The sequence below is a fragment of the Eptesicus fuscus genome, chromosome 12 (genome assembly GCF_027574615.1).
Source record: "Eptesicus fuscus isolate TK198812 chromosome 12, DD_ASM_mEF_20220401, whole genome shotgun sequence".
Lineage (NCBI taxonomy): Eukaryota > Metazoa > Chordata > Mammalia > Chiroptera > Vespertilionidae > Eptesicus > Eptesicus fuscus.
The window spans coordinates 36,982,052-36,997,114 of NC_072484.1; the positions used below are offsets into that span (position 1 = coordinate 36,982,052).

The 15,063-nt window shown below is 43.8% G+C and overlaps 1 protein-coding gene across 2 annotated transcripts in view; it reads left to right on the forward strand.

Annotated features, from left to right (window-relative positions):
• Window positions 1-8,301, forward strand: part of RPN2 (ribophorin II) — a 61,981-nt gene extending 53,680 nt beyond the window's left edge. The window contains exons 15-18 of one of the 2 annotated variants that reach the window (XM_028157755.2): window positions 857-932; window positions 2,907-3,036; window positions 4,695-4,742; window positions 7,995-8,301. In XM_028157755.2, coding sequence (XP_028013556.1) covers window positions 857-932; window positions 2,907-3,036; window positions 4,695-4,742; window positions 7,995-8,007 — 267 coding nt within the window. In that variant the 3' untranslated portion in view covers window positions 8,008-8,301. The remainder of the gene's footprint in view (window positions 1-856; window positions 933-2,906; window positions 3,037-4,694; window positions 4,743-7,994) is intronic. The other variant, XM_008149640.3, reaches the window with a different exon arrangement.
• The last annotated feature ends 6,762 nt before the right edge of the window (window positions 8,302-15,063 follow it).

Consider the following 15,063-nt stretch of genomic DNA (forward strand, 5'->3'; position numbering starts at 1 on the left):
TAAACGTAGATTCATATAATCAAAGTTCAGAAAATTAGAAACTCATTGGATCTTACTTTTGGAAAATTGCCTGTTCCTAATTCATTCATTGATATTAATAAAATAGTTACTGGTCATTATAAATCTGAAAGGCATGCCACAAGCTTTCAGAAACCAGACCCTAGGATATGGGTACCTGTTGTCATATTTGAGTGATCAGAATTTCAAAAGCCAAGGAACCCACAGCAAGAGCACACATCCTACCAGCAGCCAGTGGGTTTATCTTACCAATACTTAGAGAAAATAGCAGGGGTGCCAATTGCTTTATCATGAATGCAGTTTCTGACCTTTCAGCTTCATGGCTTCACCTGTTTTAAAATAGAAAAGTTTGCTGTCAATATATGATATTCAGGTTTGAGTTACCCAAGCACATTTTTTAAAAATATATTTTATTGATTTTTTACAGAGAGGAAGGGAGAGGGATAGAGAGCTAGAAACATTGATGAGAGAGAAACATCAATCAGCTGCCTCCTGCACACCCACACTGGGTATGTTCCCACAACCAAGGCACATACCCTTGACCAGAACCGAATCTGGGACCGTTCAGTCCACAGGCCACTGAGCCAAACCGGTTAGGGCTACCCAAGCACATTTGAGTGCAGGTGTTGGAATGCCTTTCTAAAAAAAAAAAGGAGGGGGGGACAATTTTTCCTAAAGACTTAGAATAGGGTAATTGTCACTTGGAAAAATTCCCTGTCCAAGTATGCATGAACTTGTAAGCCCTTAGGATTGTTCATTGGACTAGCATTGACATGCCATGTGTTGCCTTGCTTTCAAATTGTAATGTCTTTTTAATTTATTTCTCCCCATTGTTTAGTGGATCCGGATTGGTGCCAATATATCCAACTTTACTTTTGCTCCTAGCACGATTATCTTTCACCTGGGACATGCTGGTAAGTGCTCCCGGCTGCTAATTCCATTTAACCTCCTCTGACATTTAGCCTGCCCACGCAAACGCCCTGTTAAGTAGACCCACAACCTATTAACTATAATGACTTAATAGTATAACATTTCCCTCTTCCGCCTGGCCTTTTAGGACAGTTTATATGATGATAAACCTGTTTGGGCCATCAGCTTAGAACAGCTGTCATTATATTGGGTTTCATTGTACTAGGCTGCTGTTGGCAGGCCATTTACCCTCATTTAATAGCCCTGTTCATTTCCAGAGATTACTCACTTATCGTATCTTTACATTGAGCCATCTTCCTGGACAAAGAGCATTAATGTAGTTTCCAGAGGTTATCTTTCCCCAAGGTATCGATCTTCACATTTGCTGGCGGCTGTGTCTGCACAGTAATAGAAAACAGTTTCTTCCACAGACAGACATCCTGTCCTGCATTGTTTTCTTGATAACTTAGGACCTAAACTGTCAATTCACAAATCAGCTAAGCATTTCAAAGGCTTGCAACACCATTGGATCGGTGTTGCCTTGCATTTTACTTTCATATTCTTTTCTAATTTCTTTGCCTCTTTCAGGAGACCCTCCTGTGTCCATAGTGCGTGGGTTCTTTAAGGGTTCACAGAGGAATCCCTTGAAATTCTAGGCAAATGTGTATCTGTTCTTTTCTGGGGAAAGAGAGAGTCTATAACTTTTATCAGATTCTCAAAGTGGTCCATGACCTCAAAAATGGTTAAGAACCCCTGCTGTAGTTCATTCATCATCCTTCCGGGCAAAATTGATAGGATGACCTTTCTCTCCAGCCCAGATACTGGATTTGAGTGATAACCTCCTGGGTCAGGTTGAGAACAAAACCTGAATATAAATTTTTTTAGAGCCATGACTTTTCTTGCCAGAATGCTTTGTGTGCACATCCCCTCATTTGATTCTCATCACAATTCTGATGGGGGTGACCAGGGCAGGAATTATGATCCATATTTGACAGGTGAGAATTTAGGCTTAGAGAAATTAAGTGGATGGAAGGGCAGGGCCTGGACCAGAACCCTGGACTCTTAATGCGCAGGCCTGAGCCCTTTTCACTAAGCCTTCCTCCTCAGTCCTCCTAGGCATAGTGGCAAATTATCCTTAAAAAATTTTTAAGGCCCTAGCCCAGGCGTCCTCAAACTACAGCCCACGGGCCACATGCGGGTGTTTTTGCCGTTTTGTTTTTTTACTTCAAAATAAGATATGTGCAGTGTGCATAGGAATTTGTTCATAGTTTTTTTTAAACTATAGTCCGGCCCTCCAACGGTCTGAGGGACAGTGAACTGGCCCCCTGTTTAAAAAGTTTGAGGACCCCTGCCCTAGCCGGTTTGGCTCAATGGATAGAGCATCGACCTGCGGACTAAAGGATCCCAGGTTCAATTCCGGTCAAGGGCACATTCCCAGGTTGTGGGCTCAATCCCCAGTGTGGGGCATGCAGGAGGCAGCCAATCAATGATTCTCTCTCATAATTGATGTTCCTCTCTCTCTCTCTCTCTCTCTCTCTCTCTCTCTCTCTCTCTCTCTCTCTCTCCCTTCCTCTCTGAAATTAATAAAAATATATTTTTAAAAATCTTAAGAAAAAGGAAATGATTTATTTATTTATTTAATCCTGTATATTTTTATTCAGAATTTTCAAAATGAGTCCCAAGTATAACAATAATGTTTAAAAAAGTCTACATTAAAGAAAATCTATGTGAGCCAGACTGTGGAATAAGATAAAGTAGCTGAGGTCTGGTTTTTACTTCTGGATTTCTTGATGGCGAAGGCTGAGAGGCAAGTATATTGAGTTATCTATTTTCTTGGTATCAGATAAAAGGAATAAAACAAGCTGGTCTAGAAATACAGACCTTTTTTGGATCTAGCAATTACTCCTCCTCACTGTCCTCTGCCCTAGTTTGTTGTCACTATTTCATTTAATTGGCTAACACGGTGCTTGTTCTTGTAGCTATGCTGGGGCTCATGTATGTCTACTGGACTCAGCTCAACATGTTCCAGACCCTGAAGTACCTGGCCATCTTGGGTAGTGTGACATTTCTGGCTGGCAATCGGATGCTGGCCCAGCAGGCAATCAAAAGGTAAGGATGGGGATGGGCCACGGTCCATTAGAAATGTTTTGTTAGCTCTGTTCCCCCAACTCTCTGAACAACAGTATGTGGTAAAACATTTATATCCTTAGGGGCAAGTGTGGCGCGTTAATCCAACTCAATACAGAAGCCTTTTGAAGTCAGAAAAGGGCCTTGGTGGTCAACTTTAAATGTTTTAAAATCCCAGCCATTTATATCCTAACAAATTAGAACATGAGAAGAAAATAATTGTTTTATGGAGGTTAAAATGGATTAAAAGATGGTTGTTAATGTGCTGGCCTATATACAAATGTTCTCTGCTGTCCCAGAGAACCCTGACCTCCTCCTTTCCCCAGAGGGTTACTTCTCTGTAACCCCCACAGGCTCCCGGAGCTTTTCCTCCTGAGCAAGAAGGTCCATGCTCTTCCCCCGCAGAAACAGCCTCACTGGTCAGTAGCCCATACCACGTCCCCAAGAACCAGACAATCTTAGGTTCATACAGTGATCAGATCTCATGTGATGGCATCTTGACTTCTGAACCTGGATTAGGGGCACATTTAAATGTCACATAGGTGTTTCTCATTGATTTGACTTTATTAAACTTGGTGATGTCAGCCATGTAAAGGTCAGTAAAAGAAGGTCAGACTTGCTTTCACCTTTGGAAGTTAGCATTTTTAGACATGTCCTGCTTTCTCCTCTCCAGGACTTTTTTTTTTTTTTTTTTAATATATTTTTATTGATTTCAGAGAGGAAGGGAGAGGGAGAGATAGAAACATCAATGATGAGAGAGAATCATTGATTGGCTGCCTTCTGCACGCTCCCCACTGGGGATCGAGCCCGCAACCTGGGCATATGCCCTGACCAGGAATCGAACCGGCGACCTCTTGGTTCCTGGGTCGATGCTCAACCACTGAGCCACACCCGGCTGGGCCTCTCCAGGACTTTTGCTGGAAGAATGTTATTCAGTAGTGTGCCCTCCAACACGGCTGCTGATTAAGTTGGTCAGATCAGGGAGGCCTCTCGGATCATTAGTGGGCGTGAGAGCCACACATCTCATCCCTGCCTGAGTCTCCATTGTGAGCTTTCTAGGGCCTCACCATGGAGGCCCAGCCCAGATAATCACCTGGACGGCCCTGAATAATCCAGATTCCACTAGAGCTTCCCTTAGCACCAGCAGTGGCAGCTGTTCATTTTGCTGCCCCTCCAGCAGCCTTCACTTGGCAGTTATGCATTGCATCTGAGAAAGGGCCAGGGATTCAGCTGTTTTTTCTAAGCCCTGTTACCTTGCAGCAAGAAGTCTAGGCCCCAGGGAGCTCAAGGCCATACTCTGCTGAGTTTTCTTATTTCTGGAAGTTGCCCCACAAGACAAACAAAATCAAGGGGAGATAAGGGTGGAAACCATTTTATTGAAATCCCACTTAGCATGAGTTCCTAATCTGGAATCCTAAAATTGTGTACATTTTTTTGGAGAAAGAGATTATGATTCTAATCCCCTGCCCCACACACATCCCATACAGAAGGTTTGTTGCCATGTGTGAGTCCTAGAACAAACAATGGGAAAGTCAATGACCCTAAAGAAAGCTCTGGTTGGGTGTTTGCCATTTCTTTCCTCGGCTTATTTCTCTTCTCACTGTCCTTTCTTGATTCTCAATCCCTCTTTCCTTTGGCAGGATCGCTGCAGAGCAGAGCAGTAGATTGGCAAAATATAGGACATTACGGTAACGATGAAGGGCGGTCTCATCCAGAAGCAGGACCCCTTTCCCCCTTGCCTGCCTCATGCATGTCAGTTACTTATCTAGTTTGCAGCCCACTCATTCCTCCCCACCCATCCCTAAACCAAAGCTGAATCCTGAGGCCGTTTTCCCACTTTCTGGCCCAGGTTGTGACTGCCCCTTGAGTTAGCCCAGTGGGTGGGGTAATTTTGCAGCAGAGCAACCTTGACCTGGCTTTAACTACATAACTCCATCCTCCCTAATGTCTCATGGGGTACTTCTTATTTTTTTAAATATATATTTGTATTGATTTCAGAGAGGAAGGGAGAGGGATAGAGAGATAGAAACATCAATGATGAGAGAGAATCATTGATCAGCTGCCTCTTGCATGCCCCACACTGGGGATTGAGCCCACAACCTGGGCATGTGCCCTGACCAGGAATTGAACTGGGATCTCCTGGTTTATAGGTTGACACTCAACTACTGAACCGTGCTGGCCGGACTCATGGGGTACTTTTTAGATAATAGTCCCTCTCTGTGTTTATAGGAGAACAGTTGAGATAAGACAGGTCCATTCTTGGACTTTTTAAAAGGGAACCCCATTCAGAACATCTAAATTCATTACATGATGGTCTGATGACAAGTCCTGGCACACCTTGTCATGGTTTCTAGGCCTGCCTGTAAACACTAATTTTTGATTGGGTCAAACTGTTGTTTTGGTGAGATTCTAAATTATGGACTGATGGCCACAGAGCAAAGCCAGTATCAGAACCCAGATTCCTAGAGTTTAGGATATCGATCAGGGCTGCTCCCTGTGTGACTGAAATGTCGTGTGAAATATCACCCATTCTCACCAATATCTAATTGTGTGAAATATCACCCATTCTCACTAATATCACCAATATTAGTCCTAGAACAAAGATGAAGTGGAAGCAAGGAGGAGAGAGTGTTTGATGCTTCATTGATCAACTCCTCTAGACCAGGGATCGGCAAAAGTTTGCTGGAAAGAGCCAGATAGTACTTTAGGTTTCGAAGACCATACTGTCTCTGTTAGGACTACTCAGCTCTGCCACTGTAATGTGAAAACAGCTACAGACTATGAAAATAAATGAGCATGGCTGTGTTCCAATAAAACTTTACTTATAAAAACAGGCAGTGGGCTGGGTTTGGCCCGTTGGGCATAGTTAGCTGACCCCTGTACTAGATCAAAAAGAGGGGGGAAGTATTTGAATTTTCTAGTCATGTTACATCTCATCCCTTTCTGTGGAAATGGCTTTCCTGCCAGAGCAATGAAGCCATCTAATGTTTAACCCTCTGGAAATAAAAAAAAATCAACAAAAGCATAGACTGTAGAGCCTTTTCACTGATGTGTGACCATAAATTGAAACGTCTCATCCTCAACACAAAAAGAAACTTTTTTTTTCAGGTTTGACTTATATACAGTAAAATTCACCCTTTTTAGTGTAGAATTCTGTGAATCTTGACTAACACATACACAATAGTGTAAACACCACCTCAATCAAGATACAGCCTATTTCCACTCCAAAAAAGTGCCCCTGTGTCCCTTTTTCTTGAGTCCCTCCTCCCCATCCTCATTCCTTGGCCATTTCCATTTGGTTTTATCCTAAATTACATACTTGCTCTATCTGAGATTTGCTTTCAGAACTGGTCCTTTCTGCTAAATACTGAGCTCTTTAATTCTTTAAAGATTCATTTTGTCTTTCTTGATTTTTAGATACCCTGCCCTCACCCTACTGTCCCCAAATCATACTGCTTGAAAGAGAGGCAATAATCCTTGATTATTTGGATGTTTAGGACTTTCTGAAGTTGAAACCTAGGATTTTTTTTTTTTAATCCTCACCCAAGGATATTTCCTTTGAGAGTAGAAAGGAGGTGGGGAGGAGAGAGAGAGAGAAATAGCAATGTAAGAAAGAAACAGTGATTGGTTGCCTCCCGCATGCACTCCAATTGGGGCCAGGGATAGATACAGCCCAGGTATGTGCCCTTGACCCTAACCCGAGGCCCTTCTGTGTGAGCACTGACGTTCTAACCACTGAATGCACCAGCTAGGGCGGGACCTAGGATTTTAAAGGGAAGTCCCTGGTAGCTAGGTGGTTTTTATTTGAGGACATACATTGATGTGATCGGGGCATAACTTCTTAGCCAGGATAAAGGCTTGTGGGCCACTGCCCTTCCAGCTGTTCTCGTTTCATACTCATGCTAACCCTCTCCACGTGAACATTTGGAGCACACATTTTAAAGTACCTGAGTGTTGGTAGGGAGTTAGGAGCACTCACTTCAGCCCTCAGGATTAGTTCTGTGCCTGTACCTGCCCCTTGGAACTGTTAATTAATTGAGTAGAAGGCAGCCATTCTGCAAGATTGTGTCATCACATCGGCCCTCACCACTGGATATAGCTGCCTGCTGAGGATGGTGTGTGTGTCAGCACCCAGCCTATGCTTGCCAGAGCCACCAAATCACTTCCTTGCTGCTGTCACCCTCCTGGTTGCACAGTGTCTGTCTAGATTGTCATTTTTGTTCTTCTGTGTCCCCATTACTTCTTTGAGTCTAGAGACAGGCAGCCTTACAGCAAGAAGGAATAAAGAGATCAAGCGGTCTTTTTCTGTGAGCTGAGTCCCATTTTTGAGAATCATTCTTTCTAAAATTTAGATTCTGACCACATGCAGGATTCTGTACTGAGTGGTCAGAATGTTGTCTTCCTAGCTATATGCGGGCCAAATGTTGGTTGGTGGACCTGGAGTCTGGGAAGTTGAAGATGAGCATTCTGTAAATCATCTTTTCTGTTCACATAATAAAAATTTATACTGTCTTGCCCTGGCCAGTGTGGCAGCTGATCAGTGTTTTGCTCTCATGTCAGTGTTTCTCTCTCTCTCTCTCTCTAAAACTCAAAAAATCTTTTAAAAAATTGCACTGTCTTTTTGACCTTGCACTGTGAGAGGTGTGCCTGGAATTACCTCATCTTCTTAAATTTTCACATATCACTCACTCTCTTAGTTATCAGGTTTGTTTCATTATTTTTATTTAACTTACCATCAGTTTTAGTTTGAACTAGCTCTTTTACTCTTGTGAAATGAGATGGGGCATAAGTAAATAGAATTCATAGAAAAATGACTATTCCTTTATTAATGGGAAATTATAGTGGGAGAGTACCTTGGTCTCTCTCTTGTCACCGGTTAGGAACTATGACAGTAAATTGAAACCTTCAATAATTTTGCATTTGTCTCCCTTTTCTTTCAGAACAGCACATTAGTTCCAGAAGTCTAAAGGAAACTCTGAAACCTGAAATGAATGTCAAGAAGAGGAGTCAAGAACAATTCAGTTTGAAAAGAGGAATGAAAAACAAACTTTATTTAAAAAGAAATAAGTTGAAATTGTGGTTAGACTTTTTTTTTTTTTTTTTTTTTTTATTGACCCAACACAGAGCAGATTCCTGTGAGCCCAGATATTCTGTTTCTTTGGCATGATGCCCGAGCAGGATGCTGTGAATATTCCTAACTTACCCAAATAAAGCTGTTTTGGAATAAAGGGAATAATGGGAACAAAGGCTTGATTGAGAGTTGATTCTAGTAGTTTTGGACTGTGGGACTCCTGGGGCACACACACGAGGACTTAGTTGGAAAGTGTTGTTGACACAATAGCCTGGACGCTTCTTCAGGCCCTTTCACATTGGTCCTTCTCACCTGGAAAAGCCAGTGTCCTTTCTTCTCCAGCCCTGGGTACCAGCCGTCTGCACAGGGGCCCTGTTGGTATGTGAAGGCTTTGCTTTTGCCTTGAAAGTTTGGTGTCAGTTGCAATGGGGAAGGGGAGGCATTGTCTCAAAAGAAGGCTGACCACATGCATTATCTTAGGCTCTTAGAGGATCACACACATCTCAAGAATATCCCTTGTGAGGTTGTGCCCAGGACCACCATTACATGGGGGTTATATAATACCACTTGGAGAAGTAACGTTGAATTAGTGTGGTTAAGTGTATAGATTTCAGTGTCAGGCAGACCTGCTGTTACCACTATTAGGGTGAGGGACTTTGGGCAAGGGCCTGAACTTCTCTAAGCCTCCTTTTTTTTCTTCAGTAAAAGATAATAACCTCATCTGACTGAAGCAGTTTCATGCATTCTAAGCACTTGGCTCAGTGCTTGGCATCTTTCCTAACTGACCCAAAGTCATGTACTTTGGCTCAGTGCTTCTAATTCTATTAATTGAAACATAACTAATACATTTAGGTAACTTTTGAAATGCAGCTAATCCTAACAGTATTGAATTTGGGGGTAGAGAGTGTTTTTTATTCAGATTGCTTTCCAAGCTGGACTTCATTACAGTGAGGAAATTGAGATATTGATTGGGAAAGAGCAAAAGGAGGTACTGGAACTTTGGGCTAGCTCTGAATGAGATTCTGCAGACAAGAGGGCCATGTGGGCAATTACAGGGATGCCTCTAAGATGGGAAGAAGGCGGCCTCACCTTCCCAGAGGTTGTAAGCTGGTGGCCCATAGATATGTTTTATTTGACCCATAGTGGGGTTTTTCTAATTGAATTAGTAGCTAACATTTACAAATTGAGAAGATTCGTGTAAAAATCTAGGTTTGGGGTTTTGGTTTCAGAGTTGCAATAATCAGCTGGAACTGAATAGCAGCTCCTCCCAATGGATGGGGCCAGCACTCCCCAGTGTGCCAGAGCCCCGTCCCTCACAGGTGTCAGTCCTCACAGCACAATGTGCTGTTCCACCTGCCACTTCACTCCTGTGGACAAAGGACTGGAAGCCTTGCTTTTTAAAAAAAGTTTTAGCTTATCCCACCCTGAGGGGAAAATGTGATGTTGACCTCCCATTGCTGTTGGGTGGCTTCTAGTGTCCCTTAGGGACCTCAGCTCAGAGTGTTGTGGAAGGGATGAAAGCTGAGAGCTGGGCGGGCTGCTGGTTACTCCTGTAACCAGACCTGTAGAGTTCTGGAAGACAGACCGGATGAGGCCTGATGGACAGCGTTACGGAAAAAGGGAACTGGGCCTGATGATAGAAGTGCAGTGGCTGGAAGAAAGGAAGTCAGGAAACGGCTTCCTAGAGGCAGGGCTGGCCTGCAGACCCAGAGGAGAATCAAGCAACCACACACATTTGTTCCGTGCCAGGCTTGGTGCTCTGCCCAGAACTACAGCAGTGAGCAAGACATACATTCCCTGCCCTTGGTCCACTTAGAACCTGGAAGGTACGGGGAAAGGGAGCAAAAGGATTACAAACATGAGAAGGGCTTTAAAGGAAGCAGTTTTATTTAGAGGGGTTAGGAAAGCTAAACTGCCCTGAAGGACAAGAAGGAACCTTTGCAGAGCTGGGGCAGAGATTCTAGGCAAAGAATTAACAAATGCAAAGGCTCTGAGGCAAGATCTTGGCATATTTGAGCTGAAAGTAGGCCAGTGCAATTAGGGCGCAGTTAGCAAGGAGACTAGTATCCTCAGAAGCCTGAACAAATACTGCCTTTTTTTTTTTAAAGAATTTTTATGAGTTTATTTGAGTCAAACATGACAATTGCTGGGAAGCAAAATCTCAAAGGATTAGGAAAATGCTCCCTGCTTTCTTTCTTTTTTTTTAAATCCTAACCCGAGAATATGCTTTTACTGATTTTAGAGAGGAAGGAAGAGAGAGAAAGAAACATCCATATGAGAGAAACATCAATCTGTTGCCTCCTGTATGCACCCCGACAGGGGACCCAACCTGAAACCTGGGTATGTGCCCTGACTGGGAATGGAACCAGCGGCCCTTCAGTGAACAGGATGATGTTCCAACCATCTGAGCCACAGTGGCCAGGGTCAAATACAGCTTTTAAGGGCCATGGTGAAGGGAATAGATTTTATTTTAGGACCAACGATGCATTCTAGAGAACAAGGGTTTTATGCTGGGATATGGCAGAGGCAGAAACTCTCCTCACATGCTCTCTGGCTTCCCACCTGGTGACGCTTTTTGAAGGGCTCTTGGCGCCCAGCTCTGGAGCAAGGCTGCAGGGAGAATCTGGGAAGGCCGGAGCTGACCCTAGGCTAATTCCTATAGCTAATGAAATCCACTGGATTTGTCACCCAAATTACTACTGATAAAGATACTTTGCTTGACCAACCTTTAGTCGGGCTTCCAAATCTACTCCGAGGCCCATCTGTGCACTTCCTTGTAAAATCTAGTTTTAGGGAGAACTGCTGAGTCAGTTTAACCAGAAACCCCCACACTCAATATCTGATCACCTTGATATCTGATTGGTTCTTCCTCCACCATTTCCCAAGTGGTAACTGATCATGCTCACCTGCCTTCAGGAATCCTGTTAGGTCGGTTTAGCCAGAATCCCACTGACCCCTGGCATTTCCTCCTAAAGTTTCCACCCCCTGATCCCCACGCTGCTCCTTGGCTATAAGTTCTCACTTGCCTAGGCAGTATTTGGAATTGAGTCAAGTTCTATACTGAGGTCTCTTTTTCCCTGTTGCAATAGTCCTGAGTAAAATCTATTTTAGCCACATTTTTACAACTGTGCATCTCTGGTTTTTCTTTGACACCACAGTCGTGCTGGGCCTTCTCTAAGGAGTACTAAGCACAGCAGTTTAGAGTCCAACTGACCCACTCTGTGTGTCCTTAGACATCTTTTTTTTTTTTTTTTTTACCTTTCTGGGCCTCAGTTTCCCATCAGTAAAATGGGAATAATACCTCTCAGGGCTTTCTAAGGATTAATTGAGCTCACACCCGAAGCACATGCCACAGTGCCTGGCACTTAGCATTGACTCTGTTTGCTCTGATTAGATACTATTATTTCCTGTGTGCTTTTAGCCGGGGCCCAGGAAACAGTTTATACTCGGTCCATGTATGTTTGTTTGTTCTTTATTTCACTTGGTTGCCCAACTTACATTTCCTGAGGGCTGGGAGTCTTGAAACAACAAAGAGCACACCCTGGCATCAGGAATCAGTTCCTGGCTTTGCTCCTCTGGCCTCCATGTGAGGCCTGCACCCTGCTCTGCCTTTCTCCAGAGGGCTGTGGTAGGGAGCAAATGAAGTAATGCCTGGGAAACCTCTTTGTGAACTTTAATACAACCATAAGGGATTATCATCGAAAGCGACCAGTCCCCCATTGATTAGGGCATTTCTTTAGGGGGAAAGATAGCACTTGGTCTTAAGTAGATCCCCATGGGACGGGAAGCTCCCAGCACCTCTGTGGAGAGGGGTTAAGTCTTTTAAGACTCCATTAGTGTCATTGTTAATGGTGATAAAGCACCGGAATTGTTGCCATCATGGTTTCTGCCTTTATAATTGCATTCACCTCGAAAACCACAAGTAGCAGCGGGTCCCAAATGGTCACGATTTCATTTGAAAAACTAAGTGGAAGTTCAGAGAGCCCTCCGTGTTTGCTTCTGTGGAGACAGGAGGAGGAAAGAGATGAGCAGGTGGGTCTGGGGGACGGAGTGGGCATGGGGCTGGCCCAAGTGCGTCCCCTATTCAGCAGTCCCCTCCTTTGTTCCTTGGCAGGTTCTCAGCTGTCTGCCGCTCTTGATTGAGGTGGACAGCCCGACCTCAATGCCAGCCTTTTTTTTCTTGAGGGGGCTTTTGTTTCTCCATTGTTCGTATTGTCTCCTCTGCCACAGTGGCCCCTTGCCGAGGCTTTTCCACGATTCACATCCTTTCTTGGAAGGTAAACTGGGCTTCCAGGGAGAGCAGGTGGTCTGAACCCTGTGAAGCAGCGATCGACAACCGGTGGTCCGCGGACCACTGGTGGTCCATGAAGTCCAAGAGGTTGGCGACTGCTGCTGTGAAGAACCAAGGTGGCTTTCTATTCTCATGCTGGCAGGGAAGTTCACGGGACTGTGTCCCCAGCTGGAAAATGATGTTGGGAGGGGGGCGGGCATTGCTCATCTCTGAGTCTCCACCAACTAAAATCTGCGATTCTTCTACTTTTAATCAAACTTACATCCCATCATCCAGACTTTTCACATTTTTAAAAAAAGATTTCATATACTTATAGTAAAATGTACAAATCTTAAGTGTGCAGCTCAATGAATTTTTACTTCTGAGACACCGGTATAACATATTGATCCCCCTAGAAAGTTCACAGATTCTAATAAGAGGCAGGTTTTGTGTGGAAATATCTGGCCCAAGTGAAATGATTCATAAATAGAAAAAGTTGAGTACTATATTAGTGTAGGTGGCTAGATATTAATAAAAGAAGGGAACAATGGGAATCAAACGTTATTAAACCTAATAAACTGGAAAGCTGAATCCAATATTGGGCCAGTTTCACTAGAGAACTATAGCTTCACACAGTCCCGAGGGCAGTTACCTGAAGATTACTGGGGGGAAAGGTAGAACTTTAATAAAGGGAAAATTCCTCTGTTGGGCGCATGCCCAGTAGAAACCAAAATGGCACAGGGGAGATGCTTCTATGAGGCATGCACAGTAAAAGCCAAGATGGTAGCCACGGAGGCCTGCCTGTCCAGCCTGGGCAAAGTGTCGGATTGAATAAGGGACACAGAACCCCCAGGGAAGATTTAGGAAATGTATTGGTTAGGGAGAGAACCCCAAATGATTGGGAAGTTGATTGGTTAGTTTGAAATGATTGGTTAGTTTGAAAGCCCACCTGGTCCTCCCCAAGCCGGAGATAATATAACCCAAGCTTAACAAAGTGCTCTCTCACCTGGTAACATGTGCTTGCCCAGTGGCTTGTGCGTTTTCTCTCCATTGCAGCCATGTGGCCCTAGCAGGCACCTGGGGCCCATGGCAGACAGTGTGAGCCTGGGTACAGCAGCACCAGCCGAAGTGCAGCTGGAAGCAGGCTATGCTAGCTGGATGGGGACAGACAAAGACTGGAATGGACTCTGCCTTAACATGGGCCAAACCAATGGTGCAAAATGTCTGGACACTGGCCCTATTCCTGGGCCTGATAAAGACCAGGTAGGACTTTTTCCATGATGGGATGGATGGAGATGAGACACCTGGGGTAGCCTTCTATTTCCACCCAAATAAATCTTACCACGAGACCTCATCCTCCCATGCTTTTCTCAAGACTCTGTGAAAGAATACCATTTCCACCGGCAACAATCACTGACATAAGTACTTCTGGTCAGTGACTTCAGTTCTCATCTTCCTTTTATAGCAAAAATAAAAGAATTATCTCTACTGGTGCTGTCCAATAGAAATGTAATGCAAGGCATGTGGGTGATTTTTAAAATTTTTTAGTAACAAACTAAAAAAGGAACAGATGAAAAATTTTAAATATGTTATTTAACCTAATATATCCAAAATATTACTTTAACATGTAATCAATACCAAAAAAAAGTGAGCTATTTTCTTATGTTGTCTTTGGAATCCAGTGTCTATTTTACACTTAATGCATGTCTCAGTTCATACTAGCTACATTTCAAGTGTTCAGTAGCCACCTGAGACTAGTAGCTGCCATATTGGACAGCTAGGTCTATACTCGCCAGCTCTGATTCCTCTCCTACCATTTGCTCTTGAACCCCCTCATGTCAGACTTTTGCCTCCACCATTCCACCCAGTTTGTTCTTGCCAAGGTCATTAATGTCTTTCATGGTCTGTTCTCAACTGACCTGACCCATCAGCAGCACTTTGTATAGCAGATCACTCTCTTCTTGAAACACTTTTTTTCAGTTGACTTCTGAAATTTCTCTCTTGTAGTTTTCCCAGTAGCTCACTGCCTGCTCCTTCTCAGTCTTCTTTGCTAGTTCTTCATCTTTTTCCCAAACTTTAAATGTGAGGGTGCCTCAGGTTCAATTCTTGGACCTCTTCTCTACTCTTTCTGTACTTTTGCCTTAATGATCTACATCACTTTCCTGATTTTAAAAACCATCTAAATGTGACAGCTGCCAAACCAAACCAGCTGCCCAGACCTCTCTCCTAACTCCAGTCTCCAGACTCAGGATATCCAGGTGCCTACTCAACATCCTCACTTAGACTTCCACATGTCTAACCTATCTCTGAATTCTTCTCCCACCCACTCAGCTCCTAAATGGCAACTCCATTCTTCAGTTGCTCAAGCCAAAAATTTTGGAGTCATTCTTGACTCATCTCCAATCCCCATACTCTATCCATCAGCAAATGAGTTCTACCCTAAAAATGTATCCAGAGCCCTGGTCTGTGTGGCTCAGTTGGTTGAGCATAATCCCACGCACCCAGAGGTGGTCAGTTCTATTCCTGGTCAGGGCACATGCCCGGGTTTCCAGCTTGATCCCCAGTATGGGCTGTACAGGAGGCAGTGGATCAATGTTCCTATCTTCCTGTCCCTTTCTCCCTCTCTAAAATCAATAAAAACATATATTTTTAAAAATGTACTCAGGGG